General features: G+C 38.9%; 1 protein-coding gene across 1 annotated transcript; it reads left to right on the forward strand.

Annotated features, from left to right (window-relative positions):
* Positions 1 to 831: 831 nt before the first annotated feature.
* LOC149248733 (uncharacterized) lies at positions 832 to 22,435 on the forward strand. Its single transcript, XM_089450884.1, has 5 exons — positions 832 to 2,234; positions 2,613 to 4,905; positions 21,372 to 21,427; positions 21,982 to 22,079; positions 22,179 to 22,435. The coding sequence occupies exons 1-5, from the start codon at positions 832 to 834 to the stop codon at positions 22,433 to 22,435; spliced, it is 4,107 nt and encodes a 1,368-aa protein (XP_089307010.1).
* The last annotated feature ends 261 nt before the right edge of the window (positions 22,436 to 22,696 follow it).

Here is a 22,696-nt window from a genome sequence, read left to right on the forward strand (position 1 = left end):
CAAGGAGGCGCCGGTCTGGGTTCGTTTACCCAATCTCCCTCTTCACTGTTGGAGCTACTAATCTATGCAGAAGATTGGTAATGGGTTGGGTCGATTCATTGACAAAGCTGATCACAAGGGCCAATATACATGTGCTAGAATCTGCGTGGAAGTCGACTTGGAAGCCGGACTACCAGAAGCGATCAAACTCAAAGTTGGAGAATGGCAGCACTTCCAGAAGTTGGACTACGAGCAGCTGCCTTTCAAATGCCGAACCTGTCATGAGCATGGACACTTCCAGAGAAACTGCCCAAAAGCTCCAACAGGGAACACAGTTGAAGAAGAAGGATGGAAAGAAATCAGAAAGGGAAAGGCTGTTCCAAAGCCTCCGGGACAGAACATCTCCGCTCCATCGGGGAAGCCTCACTTCAATCCAAAATCCGTTGCTGCTTCTAAAGATGGATCCCCCTCTGGAGAAAAGGTGGACGATAAGGAGACCCAAGAGGAAACCGAAAATAAGGAGAAACAAGGGAATGTAAATGAAGCAGAACCATCAGTCCCCTCACCCGAGGAGTGTCAGAGGGGCAATGAAGGCAATGAAGAACACATTAGTCTAGCCTCAGACTCTGAGGGAGAATCAGAAGAGAGAGAATCTGAAACTGACAACTCATTAGTCACTCCAATCAAGACGACTAGAGGGCGGAAATCCAAGAAGAAACAGAGAGAGGAAGAAACTTACAAAGATGTCCTCCAAGGCTCCCAAAAAACTCTCAAATCAATGATAAACACCAGATCTGGGCGCAAGAGTAACAAGGCTCCAATAGGAGCCTCATCTCCCCAAAAAAGTAAATAATGAAATACGTCTCCTGGAATTGCAGAGGTTTAGGTAGCAAGTTGGAAGAGGAAGCCCTGAAAGATCTAGTGAGAATATATTTGCCTGAAATCCTCCTCATCCAGGAGACAAAGCTGGAGGATCTTTCTCTCCTCCAATCTAGTAAAGTTTTTTGGAAAAAAGGCCATGGAAGAGCGGTTAGTGCAAGAGGTGCCTCTGGTGGAATAGCCACCTTCTGGAACAGCGCCATTTATGACTTTATTCAAGAAAAAAGCAGCCCTCACTGGCTCTTCACTCAGCTACTTCACAAGGATTCAGGTCAGCAAGTAAGTATGTTTAATGTTTATGCTCCTGTTTTGCCAAGCGAGAAAAAAATCTGTTGGAATTCGCTTCATTCATTTCTTTTAGAGCAAAATCCCGAGAATATCATCATTGCAGGGGACCTGAATGTCACCCTTGCTCTCGATGAGAAAAAGGGAGGTTCCATTGTCAGGGATCCTGCCAGAGAATGGGTTGAAGACATAATGTTGGGCTGGGACCTGGAGGATATTAAACCCTCTTCAGGTAAATTCACTTGGTCCAATAAAAGAATAGCCCCCAATCACATTGCTGCCCGGTTGGATAGATTCCTTGTTCACTCTTCTTTCCTAACCTGCGGTCTTATGGCATCCTCTAAAATTCTCCCAAATCTCACCTCTGATCATAAGCCCATTCTTCTCGAGCTTTCCCTTGATTGCAATCTTGGCCCCATCCCATTTCGGTTCAGCCCTCTGTGGATCCAGCAAGAAGGCTTTCAAGAGGTGGTCTTCGAATCTTGGAATAGGCCCGTCCATGGTTCTCCTTTCTTTGTCTGGGAAGAGAAAATCAGGGTTCTAAAAAGAAATCTTAAAGATTGGGCTAAAAGACTGCAATCCCCCACAGCCAAAAGAAAAGGAAATCTAAATAGGCTTGTTGCTCATCAGCTAGATATGGAGCACAGTCCTATTTCTCAAAGTCTGCTACTTAAAGAAGTCGAGCTCCAAAAAGAGGTTCATAGATCTAGCAGGGAGGAGGAAGAATTTTGGCGACAGAAGTCTAGGAACCTTTGGTTGAAATCCGGAGATAAGAACACCAGCTTCTTTCATAAGCAAGCGGAAGCCCAAAAAAACTTCAAATCAGTCTCAGAGATTCATTACCAAAATACTGTGATTAAGGATTTCGAAGGCATCAAGCGAGCTGCATATTCCTTCTATCAAGATCTTTATTCGGCTCCTGAAGAACCAGCTATTGATCCCCATTTCTATCCGCTCGATTTAATCCCCAAATGTGTCAAGGATTCGGACAACGCCATGCTGACAGCGCTGATTAGTATGGAAGAGCTAGAGGAGGTGCTGAACAACATGGAACCTGATAAAGCCCCAGGCCCAGATGGGTTCTCTGTCAGGTTCCTCTTGACTTGCTGGTCAACAATTAAAAAAGATCTATTGAGGATGGTCAGAAAATCCCAGAATTGTGTAAAGATGGGCGGTGGCATCAACTCAGCCTTTCTCGCCTTGATCCCAAAAGAGAAAGGCGCCATTGATTTCAGTAGATTTAGGCCAATATCCTTGTGCAATTCCAGTTACAAGTTGGTGTCCAAAATAATAGCCAACAGGCTGAAAAACATTTTGCCAGACATCATCCCTGAAAATCAAGGCGGTTTCATAAAAGGAAGAAAGATTTTGGATAACATTGTGCTGGTCCAAGAAGCAGTTCACTCTAGTTGCCAAAGAAAGGAGAAAGGTATGGTGATTAAGCTCGACTTGGCTAACGCATTCGATAGGGTGAGACATGAATTTCTGTTTGCTGTGATGAAGAAACTAGGCTTCTCAACAAACTTCATAAATTGGGTGAAAGCCTGTATTGCCTTGCCTTGGATTGCGCCTTTGGTCAACGGCCGTTCTACTGACTTCTTCCAAGCTTCCAGGGGCTTGAGACAGGGATGCCCTTTGTCTCCGCTCCTATATGTTGTCCAGGCCTCGGTGCTTAGCTTCCAATTAGATCATAACCAGCAAAATCAAACTCTGCCTGGCCTCAGAACTACACACAAGGTGAAAGACATTAATCATGCCCAATTCGCCGATGACACTTTGCTGCTTGGAGGAGCCAGCATGATCTCTGCCAGACACTTCAAGAGGGAACTGGACATTTACAGGTTGATCTCGGGCAGCAAAATCAATTATCGAAAATGCTCTATCTATGGCTGGAACTGTTCGACCAAAGAGCTGTCTGACATAACAAGACTTTTAAAAATGGATGGAATTCGAAACTGGGAGTCATTTAAATACCTTGGGATTCCAATCTTCAAATCTAAGCCTAAAGTTGCTCACTGGTTACCTCTGCTTGATAAGATAAAGAATAGAATCCAAGCTTGGGGTGCCTCTTGGCTGAACAATGCAGGGAAAGTCATCCTTTTGAAATCGGTCCTAATAAGTATGCCTCTATTCCAAAACTCTATTCTCCTAGCCCCAAAAACCTTTCTCAGTAAGCTAGATAGTCTGTTGAGAAGATTTCTGTGGGAAGGTGGGAATAACAATGATAGAAGGATCCATTTAGTGAGCTGGGAAACTCTCAAGCGTCCATTTCTGGAAGGAGGCCTTCATCTGCGCAACTTGGCTGCCCAAAATCTTGCTTTGGGCTCCAAGATTCTGTGGAATTTAGTCTCTGGAAACACTAGCTGGAGTAAAAGAGTTATTTGGAAGAAATACTTCCAAGGGCAGCGCTTGAGATGCCTGGATAAGCCTCCAAGAATTCTAAAAGGTTCACCAATATTCAATCTTTGCAATGCTGCTAGGGAGCAATTCAGCCAACACCTTTATTGGATCCCTGGTAATGGAAGGAAAATCAAAATCTGGGATGATTCGATCTTGGGTGACCAGCCATTGAATCATGTGGATGGTCTTGCAAACATCAAAGATTGGCTTCAGTCTTGCAATCTGCACACATTGTGGGATATTTCGAATTGGAAGGAAGCTCCTGATAGAACCTGGGATGGTTGGAATCTGGGGGAGGTCCCCATAATGCTGCAGGGGGAAGCTTCTTTACTTCTAGATATACTCCAAGGTAAATCTCCTTCAAAGGCCACTGCTAAAGACAAAAGAGGCTGGGGATCCATCTCTGGCCATTATACTCTTTCTAAAGGTTATAAAAGAACTATGGCTGTCCCTCATGCTCCTCCAAATCCAGCCCAATGGAAATTTATTTGGGATTTCCCAGCTCTCCCAAAAATCGACTTTTTCTGTTGGACCGCTGCCCACCAAAGCATTCTTACCAGAGACAATTTGAGAAGAAGAGGGATGGAAGGACCCTCCAGATGTCCATTCTGTTGGTCTGATGAAGAAACTATCAGTCATCTGCTGCTGCTTTGCCCCTTCGCTCAAGAAGTCTGGAGGGGTGTTCTGCTGTTAGAGCCAACTAACCTTGATCTTCCAAATAATATTCCTGCCCTGTTCAAAACTTGGGCCAGATTATCCCCCTTCTACCTTAAAAATAAAAATCTTCTTAAAACCAGCTGGATGTGGATCCCTAAATTTATTTGCTGGAAACTTTGGTTGGAAAGGAACAACAGAATTTTTCGTGAAGAAAGTTGCACTGCAATAAGAGTTATCTCAAAAGTAAAAGCTTTGCTGGGCGAGACAATGGAAGACAATACTTCATCAAGGAATGAAATGAGTCTGCTCAAAGAAGAGGAGAAATGGTTCAAAGAATTGGTTCCAAATCTGAAGGAAAGGCCCTTTCACCCTGTTTCTGTTCATGCCGATTGGGAGATTAGGCTGGAAGAACAAGAGTTCATCAAGTGGAGATCGGCCCTGGAAGATCATTGTTTATTTTTCGATGGGGCCTCTAAAGGAAACCCAGGGGTTGTCGGCAGTGGTGGAGTTCTAATTAGTCCTGGAGGTTTTCCGGAACTGAGATTTCACTGGGGTCTGGGAACTGAAACCAACAACAGAGCGGAGGCTCTAGCATTATGGCAGGGGCTGACACTGGCGATTAAAAGAAATATACTTTCTCTCTCAGTCTTTGGAGATTCAAGACTTATTATCCAGGCCATGCTACGCCCTAAGACCTCCCACCAGGTTCAGTTAGCCACCATCATCAGGAAAATCAGACTACTGCTGCCCAAATTCAATAAAATCTCCTTCTTCCATATCCTGAGAAATCTCAATTCCCAAGCTGATACAGAGGCCAATCTTGGTGCCCTATGTTCTCGGAGATCCTTGGTGGTTAACTCAACAGAATCTTCTTGTTTCATTCCCTAAAATTCCTGCTGTTCGATCCTCCTATCCTCCTTGAACCAAGGGCTTCCTATTCCCCCCTCTTCCCTACTCCTCGGGACCTCTGTTCAAGTAATCCGACAAATCAAGCCTGATTTCAGTCTCCATTTATTGACCTCTGTTTTCTGTTTGTTCCTGCTTCACAAAAGTCCTCTAAGGAACCTCAAGGGCGCATCCCAATTTCAGTTGGATCTTCTCCACGCTTTCTTCCCTGAAGGTTTGGCTCAGCATAAACAGAGATTATCACTTCCGGAAAGCAGCATTAGAGAGTCTATCCAAATCTTGCGTTGGGGCTTCCAGCTGATGAAGCATTCTCCCCAAATCGCGGTCATTCAGGTCCCTATGCCAACGACGCCTTTTGGTTCAGTATTTTAAGATCCGCAGGAAGATCATTAGCAGCGATGGCCTGTGGCACAGCAAGCTCAAGCTACGTTTGAAGTCTGATGGCATTGTGCGTTCTACAGCCAATACCAAGCGACCTTATGTCAAAGTCGACGCAGCTTTCTTCTCCGTTTCAAAACTCCGGTTGGACCAGCAAATCTCCGGTTTAGAAGCGAACATCCTCTGCATCATCAAGAACTCCCCAGTTCTCTGTCTCTGAATCTCCAGAATTGTAATAGCACGCGGTAGCTTGTTTACCGCCCAAATAAATCTAACCGTTATTGTCCAAAAAAAAAATATTATACCCTATGAATATGAACCCTTAAGTTGATAAACCAAAGGGATTGATATTATAAACCCAAGGGGTTAATTCGAAAACCCTAAGGTATTATAAACCCAAGGGAATAATATTAAACCCAAAGGATTAATATTATAAACCCTAAGATAAATAGTATAAACCTAATGGATTAATACTAAAAACCCAAGGGAATAATATTAAACCCAAGGGATAAATATTATAAACCCAAGGTATATAAACCCTAAGATAAATATTATAAAGCCTAAAATAAACATGTTTGACCATTGCTGACCACGGTTGATTTTCATATTGAGACAACCTTTCTCAAAATGTGACGTTGGACAATGGTTAACCATGGTTGATTTTCATATCAAGACAATCTTTGTCACAATCCAACGTTGGACCATGGATGACCATGGTAGTCACAATGTAACGTTGGACCAAGAGACAATCTTTGTCACAATGTGACCATGGTTATTGACCATGATTGACCATGGTTGACCATGGTTGATTTCCATATTGAGATAATCTTTGTCACAGTGCAACATTGGAACATGGTTGACCATGGATGACCATGGTTGTCACAATGTGACATTGGACCAAGAGACAATCTTTGTCACAATGTGATAATGGTTATTGACCATGGTTTATTTTCATATTGAGACAAGCTTTGTCACAATGCGGCGTTCGAACATGGTTGACCATGGTTGAGACATGGTCGACCATGGTTGAGACATGGTTGACCATGGTTGACCTTTGATCAACCCAAGGGATTAATATTATAAATCCTAGGTATATAAACCCTAAAATAAATATTATAAACCCAAGGGAATAATAAACCCAAGGGGATAATACTTAAAACCCAAGGGATTAATATTATAAACCCAAGATATATAAACCTTAAGATAAATATTATAAACTCTAAAATAAACATGGTTGATCACGGTTGATTTTCATATTGACACAAACTTTGTCACAATTCGGCGTTGGACTATGGTTCATCGTGATTGATTTTCATATTGAGACAACCTTTGGCACAAGGCAACATTGGACAATGGCTGGCCACGGTTGACCATGGTTGATTTTCATATTGAGACAACCTTTGTCACAATGGGACGTTGGACCATGGTTGTCACAATGTGACATTGGACCAAGAGACAATCTTTGTCACAGTGTGAACTTGATTGGCCATGATTGACCATGGTTGATTTACATATTGAGACAATCTGTGACACAATGTGATGTTGGAGCATGGTTGACGATGGTTGGGTTTATTATAAACCTAAGGGAATAATAAACATAATGGATTAATACTAAAAGTCCAGGGGAATAATATTAAACCCTAGGGATAAATATTATAAACCCAAGTTATATAAACCCTAAGATAAATATTATAAATGCTAAAATAAACATGGTTGACCATGGTTGATTTTCATATTAACAAAATCTTTTGCACAATGCGATGTTAGACTGTGGTTAACCATGATTGATTTTCATATTGAGACAACCTTTCTCAAATGAGACATTGGACAATGGTTGACCATGGTTGATTTTCATATTGAGACAATCTTTGTTACAATGCGACGTTGGAAGATGGATGACCATGTTTGTCACAATGTGACGTTGGACCAAGAGACAATATTTTTCATAATGTGACCATGGTTATTGACCATGGTTGATTTCCATATTGAGACAATGTTTGTCACAATGCGATGTTGGAACATGGTTGACCATGGATGACCATGCTTGTCACAATGTGACGTTCGACTAAGAGACAATCTTTGTCACAATGTGACCATGGTTGATTTTCATATTGAGACAAACTTTGTCACAATGCAATGTTGGAACATGGTTGACAATGGTTGAGACATGGTTAACCATGGTTGATTTTCATATTGACTATGGTTGAGACATGGTTGACCATGGTTAATTTTCATATTAAACCCTAGGATTAATATTGTAAACCTTATGAATAATATTATACCCTAGGAATATGAACCCTTAGATTGATAAACCCAAGGGATTGATATTATAAACCCAAGGGATTAATTCTAAAACCCCAAGGTATTATAAACCCAAGGGAATAATATTAAACCCAAAGGATTAATATTATAAACCCAAAGTATATAAACCCTAAGATAAATATTATAAACCCAAGGGATTAATACTAAAAACCCAAGGGATAAATATTATAAACCCTAAAATAAACATGGTTGACCACGGTTGATTTTCATATTGACAAAATATTTGGCACAATGTGACGTTGGACTATGGTTGACCATGATTGATGTTTATATTGAGACAACCTTTCTCAAAATGTGGCGTTGGAAAATGGTTGATTTTCATATTGAGATAATCTTTGTCACAATGTAACCATGGTTATTGACCATAGTTGACCGCGATTGACCATGGTCGTGGTTGATTTCCATATTGAGATAATCTGTGTCACAATGCAACGTTGGAACATGGTTGTCACAATGTGACGTTGGACTAAGAGACAATCTTTGTCAAAATGTGACCATGGTTATTGACCATGCTTGACGATGGTTGATTTCCATATTGAGACAATGTTTTTCACAATGCGACGTTGGAGCATGGTTGACCATGGATGACTATGCTTGTCACAATGTGACATTCGACCAAGAGACAATCTTTGTCACAATGTGACCATGGTTATTGACCATGGTTGATTTTCATATTGAGACAATCTTTGTCACAATGTGACGTTGGAACATGGTTGACCATGGTTGAGACATGGTTGACCATGGTTGACAATGGTTGATTTTCATATTGACTACGGTTGAGACATGGTCAACCATGGTCTACGATGGTTGTCCAAGGTCAACCATGTCTCAACCATGGTTGAAGACGGTTGAGACATGGTTGTCCATGGTTGACCATGGCTCTACCATGGTTGACCATGGTTGACGCATGTTTGGCCATGGTTGAGACGTGGTTGACCATGGTTGATTTTTATATCGAGACAATCTTTGTCACAATGCGACGTTGGAACATGGTTGACCATGGTTAAACATGGTTGACCATGGTTGACCATGGTTAGACATGGTTGAGACATGGTTGACCATGGTTGACCATGATTGATTTTCACATCCAAGCAATATTTGTTAGCATGCGACGTTGGACCATGGTTGACCATGGTTGATTTTCATATTGAGAAAAAATTTGTCACAATGCGACATTGGACCATGGTCGATCATGGTTGTCACAATGAGAAATTGGAACATGAAATAATCTTTGTCAGAATGTTGCCATGGTTATTGACCATGGTTAAGCATGATCGACCATGGTTGACCATGATTGATTTTCATATTGACACATGCGACATTGAACCATGGTTGACCATGGTCGATTTTCATATTAAGACAATATATGTCGCAATATGGCTTTAGACCATGGTTAGCCATGGTCCAATCTTTCATATCGAGACAATCTTTTAAAAATTTATAATACAAAAAATAAATAAATATATTTCATAATTAGTTACCTTCCTAAAATATAATCAATCAATATTAATCTCTTTATAACTATTATTTTCATTTAATAAAAAATAGTATATCATCATTTCTTTTTAATAAAATTTTATTTATATTTTTTCTATTTTAATGATCAAAAGTAAATAATTTTTCAAAAACTTATAAAATCAAATATGATTGGCTTATTACTAGTAATTATCATGTAAATTTTAGAAATGTTATCACTCAAGGGTTTTGAGATTATTCTACGAGCAGTTACATTTTCTTATATATTTATTTATTTAAGTTAAAATTAAAATATAAATTAAGAATATATTGTCCACGGGGTTTTAGATAGATAGTGATCGAGTGCTCTGTTAAGACACTCCTTGATGTGAAGTCACTGGTTCAATTCCCCAACTTGATTAGGATGATATATTGAACCTGATAAAAATATAATACTACCAAACTTACAAATATATATATATATATATATATATTATTAAAATTTTAATTAATAAATATATTAAAAAAATTAAAATTAAAAATATATTAAAATTTTATTTACAATAACTTTTGTATTAGTTTTTGTCGTGTTTTCTTTTGTTTGGCAGATGATATATGAACATCTATAAAGGAGGTTTGTAAAGTAAAGTTTTATTTCATTTCACGTATGCCGAAAGACAACGGATCTCCACATGGAAATGATTGGCCAAACCCAAAAAGCCAATACACCAATTTGTGTTAGTTTTTGTCTTGTTTTCCTCGCAATAAAATCGAACTTTGGATATGAATTTTGGCTATGGCTTGCATGGACAATGATGATATTTGCTTTAAAAGTAAAATGTTATAATTAAGATTGCTCAGAATTAGGTTAATTTGGAATATTTTTAAGAATCAGGGTAAGTTTGAATATTTTTAAAATAATTATCATTATTGTTCACATCTAAATCAAGTTATAACGTCCTTTAAAATAATTATGATCATAGAAGCTCTGTTAATCTACATCAAGCTTGAACATCTTTTAAGATAATTTATCTTAAATTATAATTATATTGCTCACAAATAAATCAAGTTTTAACGCCCTTTAAAATAATTATAATTCAAGAAGTTGCTCTAATATAAATCAAGTTTGAACATCCTTTAGATAGTTTCATTCAAATAATTTAATTGCATTTATAAGATGTTCCATGACAGCAAGTAATATTTCATGTTAACGTTTTATGACTTCAAAAATTTAGTTTGAAAGCTTCCTAACAGCCAATGCACATTAGTAAGATTTCAACCCAGAGAGGACTCAATATTAAGCTTTCAAATAAAACATCAAATTTCAATACTATATGCAGAGTCTGAAAGTGTATATATATATATATATATATATATATATATATATATATATATATCTATATATATATATATATATATCTATATATATATATATATATATCTATATATATATATATATATATCTATATATATATATATTATTTTCAAGTATGAAAAAGTTGTATATTAGATAATAAAAACTGATGGATCATATACATCAAGTGCCTTCCAGAATGTACACAATATCATTCCAGATTACCAAATAGCCTGAAACAGTCAATCCCCTCAAAACTGCCATATACCCAGATATAATCATGCTTACTTAAGAAAAGAAGCTTAAGCAATATGATCCATAGAATTGTATGTTCCTTCTAAATCGTCATCAGCACTATCAAAAAAACTGAAAAGTATAGCATCCATATACACAGTTCCAATTATCTACACATACAAGTATGATATTAATAGTTTTATCAAAAAACAAAATAGATCGAAAATTGTTGATGTGAGAACTTATCCAGGGAATGTGAAATCCACAGAGTGTGATTGTTGCGCCTCCATATAAACGACCATATGAACTTTACCCATTTCACCCAGAAGACCCTTCTTTGAGAGCAAATCCACAGTCTGATTATATTCTCTTCCTATGTAATTAATAGGAGGACACCCTATCTGTGTCCAGAGGTAGTGAATTCTCCATAACCAGCCTAAAAGGGAGGGCTAATTTATGGTGGCATTTCCCTTAACATGATCCACAATAATCTTGGAGTCGCCATATTTATGTATCTCTGGGATATTTAAAAAGCTTATAAGCCAAATGATACCTCAAAGCGCCATTGCCTCAGCCTTGTTGTTGGTCCCTGTACTTGCATTCCAGTATGCCCTGTACTGCAAATCAAGTGACATACTGATCCAGGTGGATGTTGGTGGCCACCCACCTATCCCATTTGGACACCCACAACTGTCTCTTTCAGTCTTTTCAGTTTCCCAAATTGCAGCACAGTTTACTATTTTTAGCAGTTTTTCGGATCCTGAACTTTCGGAGCCGTTTTGAGGCCCTAAACGACGTTTTTTTGGGAATCTGGAGCAACCCATGTTGCCTCCCAAAGTGGTAGTACTCGGATAGATCTTTCTAACGAGCTATCGTACGCATCAAACGGAGATCGTATGCCAAAGTTACGACCCCAAGAAATTGATGTACCAATTTACCCAAACGGGGCCCACAATTTGGCGTTTCATCTTCTAGGGTTAGATTTCGAAATGTTAAGGGTTTTACATTGTTTCTCAATAATAAATAGGCATTCGAGCCTCATTGTAAGACAGTTTTAGAACAGTTCAGAGGCATGTAGCCACCACATCTCTTCTCAGAGATAAGCTACCATCGCCCTAGCTGGTTTATTTCCATTTCTGGTTGTAAGCATATTTCAGTATTTTCCGTTAATGGAATGAAGTATTATTTCCGCTGCATCTTTGTGTATATGGTTATCTCTGTAATTTGTTGCGTTCCTGTTTAAGTTCGGATCAGTGGTATCAGAGCGGTCTGTTTTTTCTCTGTTTTTCTTTGCATGTCCCCAACGAGGTCGGGATATAAGGAGTTAGGGATTGAACTGGTCGAACCTTTGCAAGACCAGCCTCGCAAATCCCGACGGCCTCCCATGGCGGATGAGAAGAAAGACGAGGGGGCAGGAGATCCTATCAAAATCTTGCTCGAAGAAGCCCTCAAGCGGCAAAGGAACGCGATGATGGATAGCTTTGCGCAGATCCTTCAGTGGCTACCCAGAGGCGACGCATCGGCTTCCAACAGCGAATCTGGAAACGCCATGCCGTTTAAGGTACAAGTTAATTTTGAAATCCCCATCTTCGAGGGTCAAATAGACGCAGATGCCATAGATAAATGGTTAAATCTGCTAGATGGGTATTTTTCTGTTCATGAATTTTCAAGTCGGGAAAAGATCGGTTTTGCTCTTCTCAAAGCAGCCCCCCACGTCAAGGACTTGTGGGAAACCTACTGCGAGCAGAAGGATGAAAGTACAAGCTCACTATTTTCAGCCGCACCCACTTGGAATGACTTCTGGGATGCCATCAAGGAGCAGTACTACCCTGTCGGAAGCTATGAGGACAAATACATCAAATGGACCACACTGCGGCAGGGACGAGACCAAGATGTACCAGAGTTCACAAACATTTTTCATACCCTTCGCACACAGTTGGGTATCAAAGATTCTGAGCTGCATCTGGTACTCAAATACCGTGGCTGCCTACACAGATACATCCAGGAAGAGATGGGGTTCTTGAACATCCCCTCACTCGGCACAGCATACCGATACGCTGTCAAAATCGAGCAAAAGTTCAAACAAAAAAAGCGAGACTTTGGATCTGCAAATCCGAAGCCCAAAGGACAAAGCCAAGGCGAGGTGACCCAAGACAACCCGTCAAAGCCGCAGGAAAATAACAACACCACGAAGCCGAAGAGGGACACAAGAAAGTGGTGTGAGTTCCACAAGAGTCCCACTCATAACACAAGTGAGTGTCGGACCAAGCAGTCGCTGGTGGCCGAGTTGAAGGCTTCGAGATCAGATGCATGTTCCGACCCTCAGCCAGAACCCGACAAGGGGAATGGCAAAGGGAAGCAGATCATTGATGTGGATCCCAGCGCCACTGTTGCCACTGCCAAGATCCAGAAGAATGAACCTGCAGATCCAGAAGAGGGGGAGCGCCTTTTCCACTCACAGATGTGGGTGAAGGGTTCGCCGCTGCAATTCATTGTCGACAGTGGCAGCCAAAAGAACCTCATTTCAGCAGAGGTCGTGAAGCGGTTGGGCCTACCGACTACACCACACCCACAGCCATACAGTATTGGGTGGCTTCATGAAGGACGAGATCTCAAAGTTCGCCAGCAGTGCCGCCTTCCCTACAGCATCAAGCCCTTCACAGACGAGGTATTGTGTGATGTTACAACTCTGGATGTTTGTGATGTATTATTAGGTCAACCATACTTGTGGAGGCGACATGCTGTGTATGAGTCAAGGCCTCGTGCTGTCATTATTTCTTTGAATAATTCATTATACAGGATACCGGAGGTAGCCCCACCTACCGCCACATCTTTGATCACTACCAAGAAAGGCAGCAAGCTCATATCACAGACCAGGAAATTCATCTGTCTGGTCCACTCCCAAAGTAAGGGGAAGATTGTTGCTACATTCATGACCCCCGCAAAGGGTTCCTCTACGCAGCAGCAGCAGCAAAGGAATACGGTCATGACAGAACACAGGAACAACTTCTCACGCACAGGGGTACCACACAAGCTTCAAGTGGGTGACAAAGTCTGGTTGCATATGCAGAGAGAACGCCTTACTAGAACCCATCAAAAACTCAGACCACTCTGACATGGTCCTTACACTAATACCAAGGCTACGGGAAACAATGCTTTCAAGCACAGCATTCCTCCATTCCTTCGCTTGCACCGAGTGTTCAATGTGGACCATCGTCGACCATGCTTCCCACCATTTCTGGACACATCAGAGATTGCAGAACAGCTCACCAGAGACCCAGCTCAGCAGAAGCTTCCTCATCTCAAAGAGGAACTCAACGCAATGGGGATCATTGCTTCCTAAGGGGGGAGGAATGATCCATGTGGATGTTGGTGGCCACCCACCTATCCCATTTGGACACCCACAACTGTCTCTTTCAGTCTTTTCAGTTTCCTAAATTGCAGCACAGTTTACTATTTTTAGCAGTTTTTTGGGTCCTGAACTTTCGGAGCCGTTTTGAGGCCCTAAACGACGTTTTTTTGGGAATATGGGGGTCCACGGACCCATGTTGCCTCCCAAAGTGGTAGTACTCGGATAGATCTTTCTAACGAGCTATCGTACGCGTCAAACGGAGATCGTATGCCAAAGTTACGACCCCAGGAAATTGATGTACCAATTTACCCAAATGGGGCCCACAATTTGGCGTTTCATCTTCTAGGGTTAGATTTCGGAATGTTAAGGGTTTTACATTGTTTCTCAATAATAAATAGGCCTTCGAGCCTCATTGTAAGACAGTTTTAGAATAGTTCAGAGGCATGTAGCCACCACATCTCTTCTCAGAGATACGCTACCATCGCCCTAGCTGGTTTATTTCCATTTCTGGTTGTAAGCATATTTCAGTATTTTCCATTAATGGAATGAAGTATTATTTCCGCTGCATCTTTGTGTATATGGTTATCTCTGTAATTTGTTGCGTTCCTGTTTAAGTCCGGATCATATACCCAGCCATATGCTACAACCACAAATTTGGTTTTGTGATGCCCCATTGAAAAAGGCGATCGGATATACCCTAGGAGGAGCAACACTCTTTTTTAGCTTCATATGTTTTTGGAGAGTATCCTTCGCTAGATAAAGTGCCATTAATAAGATGATCTTATCATATATAACTCCAAAATCTTTAAAACAGTCATCAAGAAATCAAACTTGCATTCATACTATAGTGAGTGGTTATCTTGGAAAATTATGCGAATCGATGCAAGAAATTACGATATATGAAAGACAAAATCATTGTGAGAGCTTTGATTTGATCAAGAAATCTAGAGCTCATCACACTTAGTGTTTAGTGATTGTATCATTCTTTTTCACTCCAGAGTCTACATCTATCTACTGTAAATTTCCATATTTCTTTTACAGCAGGAAAAGGATTCTTCCCTACAATGGTGGGGACGCGTCACGCATGTAGATTTATGGTACTATATTTTTTTATTATAAAGTATGGAGTTTAGTTTGGAGTGGACTTTTATGCTCCACGTATTAACTTTTTCACAGCTCACGCTCACCTCACTTTATATTATCTTTGACACCACAAGGTCCTCGCTTTGAATGTGATGTGTTTCATTTCATTTTCTATTCTACTATGGTTACTATTGCTAGAATTTTTTTTGAAGCTATTATTACATTATATGTTACAAGGTGGAATTTAAAGATAAATGAAAAGCATAATTTCCTTCGTAATTATACTCTCGAATGGAGCATTCGAGAAGATACTCTCATGCACACAGTTTGTTTTCTCCCTTATTTTACAGTGTTCAAAGTGTAAGTTTAAAACTTGCACGAATAGAGAGATCTCATTCAATGCAGTTACCTTCAATAATATTAAATGAAATAAAAGAACAATTACATCCCACGTAAATAAATACCATCATGGTAATAGTCTGTCTTATTGAATTCGAAAAATAACCTAATTGAAGATGACAATCAGTTCGTGGGAGTGGCAGTTTTAATAGGCAACAATATGGAAAATTAATACCTTTTGTGATCGAAGAAAGGAACACATGAAATTCGAAATGCTTTTCAGGATAAAGGGTGCATTGCTCGACTTTGGATTAAGGAGATAAAAGATGTGATTTTCGTTTTCACTATAATTGAATTTTATTTGTGAATATATTTAATAGTTTTTGCAATTATTGAGCTAAGATGCTTATTTTACAGCCAAGTATGATGTGGAATGTTGTTTATTCGTCATCAAAGTTGAAATTTTTCCCATCTAAGTCAAAAAAAAAAAAAAAAACTACAAAAAACATTTAAAAAATGTCTACTCATAAAAAACATTTACACATGAAGAAATTGGATCCCTCTCGGTTCATATTAGATTCGTATTTAAGATAAATCTATGTTGGTTTATATTTTTATGTGTATATTACATTGTTTTAACGAGATTGTTCTCAAGTTACTTTAAACTTCCTTTTAGTTAAGAGTTCAGTCACTCACTCACACAAAAAGATATCAATTTATTCATTTAAATCACCTGAAATAATTCAATAAATATATTTATCTACCTGAAAATAATTTATTTAAACCGTTTGATCATATGCTTCAACAAGGCCACATAGCTAGCGTTCCCTACCGCTTAGTTTAATGAAATATTTTAATGTCATGATGTGTTGTATGTACTCCAAACAATAATAAAACTGTAAAATAAGTTATATGAATATTTCTTTAACATTTTTTTATTAATTTTTTTAATATAATTAAACATTTTTCTGGTAGATAAAGGTTACATATATATATATATATATATATAATTGACATTGAAGAGAATGATAACAAATTAATAATTATTTATTTAATATTGAATGATGACAATTTTTTTATATAATGCTCATATTATAGTACACATGTCATGTCATTAAAGTATAGATTGATATAATGAGAGTTGTACAAATTGTACACATGTTATTTTTACATATATTTTTCAAGTTTATATTTTTTAAATTATTTTTTTGTAAATTAAAAATTAAAACTCATAAAAATTGTCTATTCAATACTTTACACCAATGAGAAAACGGAACTTTTAAATTTAATTACAAACCATTTGTGTTTATGGTACATAGTAATTAATATATAATGTTATTTTTCAAATTATTTATATTTATTGTACATAGTAATTAGTGATATAATACATAGTAATTAATAATAGAGTACACAAAAGTCAATTCTTGCCATCATTACACAATAAGAGGGGAGACATTTCAACTAATCATATTTGAGATAAATAGAAATAAATTTTATTTAAAAATAATAAATTTAATTTCATAATGTTAAACTTTGGATAGATTTTAAATTTTTTTAGTCAAAGAAAAACTAATAGCAAGTCAATGAAAAACTGAATACGTTATATCCTGCTAGCGGCAGGTATAATAAGTATATATATGTAGCTAAAAAAAAATTGTGAATGTAGTTTGTTATGAATCGATGTTGTACGTGTAGTGGTATTTTTTTAATTCTGACTTCACATCAAGATGATGAAAATGAAAAACAATCCACATATGCTCCAACATCCAAAATAATGAATGCAATATCTATACGTCCATACATACTGATTTGATCTTCAAGCGATAATGATGAAGCACATTATGACAAAACAGAAGAATGTTGAAAATAATTTATTTAAAACAGGTCAACATATTTTCCCTCCTTTTGTAGCATTGTGAAGATTTCAGAATGGTCCAATCTCACGTCTCTGTTGTGTACGTCGTGGGGCTCATCGATGCCCAAGAAAAGCTCCACTTCGAAGCTCTATGAGGCAGTGAACCTCACCCACCAACAGAAATGGCAAGATGCCCATGTTGTTATAAATTGTGTCCTTGATCACCTAGATAACGTTACAAGCCAGGCTACTCTCTACAACATGAGGAGGACTCTTCCCTATCACCTCCGAGAATGGAACTGATTACTTCTCCTTGTTACTCAATCAGTGTGTTGTGAAAGAAACCCTAAAGTTGGATGGCCATATCAAATAGGAGGACATGGGAACGTTAACACCATCAACTTAATGCCTTCACATCCTTTAGATCTCCTCAAGCTCCACATAACCGGTGGCAAGAGGTAGCGGCCCAACCCAATTTCAATTACAAAAATAACTTGGAAGATCAACCAGAATGACATTGTTATACAGGATTTACGATTGTGGACAAAAGTATCTCCCCTAGGTCGTTGGCTAACTTATAACAACAAAGAGACAAGGAACACAATGCTTTTCCTTCAAGTAAATAGATGACGGAGTGAGGCCTACCTAGAATACTTCGCACACTTCGCTTCTTCTTTAGCTTGGAAGCTCTAATTCCAACTCCAATTGCCAAAATTAGAACCTGCACAATTTGATAACACAAGCTAAGAAACTACGAGACCTATGCAGTATCATCTAAATACCTCATTTAATAGATCAACATGGTATTGAAATAAGTGAGATAACAACATCACATATAGGAAAACAATGAATTCTTTGCATCGCTATAAATGGAAGGAGATTACAACCATAAGTAGCAGATGATCTTGTAGAAGAGCTCCTATAATTTGTTGACTTGTCCTTTCCTTGTCACAATATGCTCCTCCAATCACCCTAAATGCATGAGATGATGACCATTAACTACAACATCATAAGGGAATAATTACTCTCCAAAAGCCAACCCCCAACCACATAGAAGGATGGGAATATATAGAGAAGTAGGGTAAGTTAGGAGTTCTTATCCAACTACCAATCTAGGGTAAGAGATCCACCTTTGATGGAGGGATAGGATCAAAGGATAAGTGGTGAAAAATCCAAAGTAGGGAAGGATAGGATCCGAATGTTTTATCCAAGGTAAGTAATTGAAATAACTTTTGGAAACTCCTAGAAGAGGAAGCTTCCGGAATCTCAATCATTCTCCTATATTTCTAGAACCAACACAGGTGCAAAGGGGAGAAACCTGTTGGTGACCAATGTAGGCCATAGTGGAGCAACTTGTTGGTGAACGCACCCCAGTAGGCTTACAGGGAACGTTGGTCCTCAAACTGGCTCAGATGAAGCAGTTTAGGGCTAAAATTCTGGGAAATGAATGGCACGTGCTTAGGGCTTTGTGCAAGGGGAATAGCATATTGATTGATCCCATTAGGAGGTTCACTAATCATATGTGAAAAAATGGCTTATAATAGAATGCCCCTAAAGTGCAAAGTCAGAGATGATGACTGATGACTGAAGTGTTTTACCTTGTGACAACTAGAGATTAAGGACAACTAGCGAGCTTCATCTGTTACAATACATTTACAACATGACATCTTTATTTTCTGAGGGAGGCATACCCATACTCAACTCATAAGCTAACATAACATGTGCAATGATCAAAAGACATGTCCACAGATGCAACTAGTGGACCCATGACTGGATGATTGTCTATATGATCAGGGTCATCATACAATGCAATCTTTGTATAACTCCTGAAATCATAGCCTGGATGGATGAAACTAGATCCAGGGTATTATATCTCGTTCACACGACCAACCAATGTACGAGTATAACCATTTGAATCAATGAGCTGGAGTCAAACATGGTAGAGATCATCTGATTACTGGTCAATGATGCAAGCCATTAATAGACGCGAGAGAAACCACCAATGATGTTAATGCCTCTCAAGGTACTATAGTACAATCCGTATGGTGTGAATGAATCAGTTGATGTCGAACACCAAACAGAATCTTTCGGTTGAAGGCCATTGATGTAAACCTGTCGCCGAGAGCGACGAAACTTGTCATTAATGTATGCAAGCACCAAGGTACCAAAGGTGTGTTTCTAAGTCAACTTCCAAGATGATGTGTTAATGTCGACTGGAAGCAACCCGTCGTAGTAGGGCCTTGATGTATCCCCCATCAACGACACGAAACGGGTATCATGATTGAGACAAAATGATCATAATGATGTTGACATGGAACTGGATCAGGAAAGGCAGACATGAAATGAAGGTTTAAGAGTATTGTAGTGGAGATCAACTGAATGACTTCTCTTGAACACATTGACAACACTGAATGGAGTTGGAAGCATTGACCCAAAACCAAAATGGAGGCTCTGAAAATGGTATGATAACCAAAAGACAAGCAGATTACCCAACCCAACAGCCACGGAGATGAAGTGGAAGAGTGTCGTGTTCAAGAGCGACTCGCTTCCATTAGCAAAACGTAATCTCTTTTTTTCCCAATTTCCCCAACCATACTGGTCAGTACCTCTTTATTTTTTAACAAGATTGAGGAGGATAACATATGCTTGATCTGTAAGTTCATCCTTCAGATGAATCCCTCCGAGTATATTTAACGAACCCTAAGAAGGAGTGGTTTGGCCTCGTCATGTTCGACAAGTCCATCACTATTTGATGTTTTAATGAGTCTAGTGAAGGTAAAACTTGACATCTTTTTCATGTTTAGAGAGTTTGAAAAAGAGGCGAAAAAGAAAACTCCAAATGTCCCTTTTCGTAGGTAGTCCCTTAGGTTCGAAAAGGTAGAAAACAATACCCAAGAGAACCTCTTAGCCATGTTCGACTAAGGTATTCCTTTTTCGTAGCTAGTCTATCTCATTCCGGAAAAGGGTTAAACTTATACTGAGTAGACATATTTTCATTTACTTTTACAAGTTCAAAAAGACAAGTGCTCGAAAATATTTTCATATTTTGGGAGTCTGAAAAGAGATGAAAGAGGACTCCAAGGGGGTTCCTTTTTCATAGGTTTAAAGAGCCCAAAAAAGAGATAAAAGTGTACTATGTGGTCAAAGTAACTTGTTCAAACATAATGAAAACCTGTTAATAGTTGTCGACCTGCTCAAAACACCACAAGAAGGATTAAACATACCTATTTCATAGTAAAAATGAAGCATATCTAGGTCAAAATACTAAAAATGAATAAAATAATGAGAAAATGACCATAAATATTCAAAATGACTTGTCATTTTTACCATTTCACATTTTACCTTCAACAATGAGTATTTGGAGCCCTTTTTCCCTCGATCTTCTGCAGCTGATTGTGGCCAATCCAGGGAACCATTTCGAGTGTCGTCACTTCTAGGTAGGAACTGAAACCTTTCTCTATCTTTCCACGGTTCATTTTTGTGTTTTCATGCAAAAATTTTAAGGTTTTGAGGCCCCTAGGGTTCATAAAAAACACACTACAGTTCATAAAAAATGCCCTAGGACCAACGCACCCCCCCTTGTGTTGAAAACTATGTTGCACCTAGGTAGAGGTGAAACGCTCTGGTAAACACTGCTGGAGTGCATTGGGTGCATTTCTCTAAGTTTTCTTTCAGTTTTGCCTCAAATTTTGTCAAGTTTTTTGCATGGAAAAGAGCCTAATGGATTCCTTGTTGATGTTTCAAGTACCCATTAGCATAGAATGGCATTCATTTGGAAATAAAGAGAAAATGAGGAACAAGACTTGAATGCAGAAAATGACCCTGCTACCATCCAGGCACTCAAAAATTGTGGGTTATTGAAATTCTTATGGCTTCCCGGTATGAGGCAACAGATAGAGTTGTTGAAGTACCGTGTCCGTTCATGGGAGATTCAGACACAGACGTTCAGGTTTGAGGAGAATCTACTCGAGATACAGGTAGAGGATATTTACATTCTTACATGATTGTCAAAGAAAGGTGCCCCCATCTCTCTTCTAGGTGGAAGAAAATGCCGGTGAGACGGTGAAAGATTGTATCGCTACCTATTGCAGACCTCGAGCCCTTCCTACTAGGGATGGAAATATCAGCATAAAGCATGTAACCTAATTACCTCTGAGAATGATTGTGTTCATTATCACCATATTGGCAGGCAACTCAACACTACATGCAGTATGGGATAGAGTGTCTAGAGCCAACAATATTCAACTGGAATGAGAGTGTCTTGGTCAATTTAAAGGAATAACTTACTAGAGAAAAGGAGGGGAAGTTGAAGAACTTTAGCTATGGTGCGATCTTAGTCTCTTTTTCTCTAGAGTTGGTACCATTACTATAGCCTCAGTAGATTGTACTTGATCCCATCGATCCAAGGACCCCACAGATGAGGAGGTGGATAGACCATATGAACCGACATGCAAGCCCATCATTGATCAACTTTTCACCAGCCTTCCTTGTGTGGCTATGCAGACAGTTCATCATTATTAATGATTATCCTTACGCAGGGATGGATTTTTGTGATGATCCCGAGCTCGAGTTTCCTGAGGGTGAGAAATGGGATGCTTCAGGTAAGATACTTCGACCATTAAGTTTTTGAAAGTTTTACGATTATATTTTTTTTGTTTTTTTATGCTCCCGAGACTAAACTATTTGATGTTTTCATGCAGATATGGGACATGTTCGACTAGTAGGTGCTAAATATCTTCGTTGCACAGAGAGACAACCACATGAGGAGGCAATGGGACTAGTACAGGTCACTATGGTAGGACGGGATGCGCTACAAGATATTGAGGTAGCTGAGATCCTATCAAAGGTGGAGTGGCACATGGAAGGAATGACACATGGGATTGATGAGATTGTGGTCGATCAACTTCCATTACGACTTCAGCGACACACAATCGGAGTTCCTAGTCGTATTGGTTGATTACTACGCAAGATAGATCGTGCGGTGTCATTTTATCATAAGAACCACTGATTTGTCTACCTAGATGTTTTGCATGTAGTTTTTAAATGGGCGATGTTGCCATATGTGTCTCGGGGCACACATTTTGTAAAACCAAACTAATATATATATATACAATATTTCCTAGTTCTTATTATGCTTTCAATATGATGTGATGTGAATTGAAAGTTATTTACATTTGTTGCAAATGTCGATCTAAAACAAAATTATCTGGGGCATCTA

The sequence above is a fragment of the Pinus tabuliformis genome, chromosome 7 (assembly GCF_031772625.1).
Source record: "Pinus tabuliformis cultivar Carrire ecotype Pingquan chromosome 7, CPIR1, whole genome shotgun sequence".
Classification (NCBI taxonomy): Eukaryota; Viridiplantae; Streptophyta; class Pinopsida; order Pinales; family Pinaceae; genus Pinus; species Pinus tabuliformis.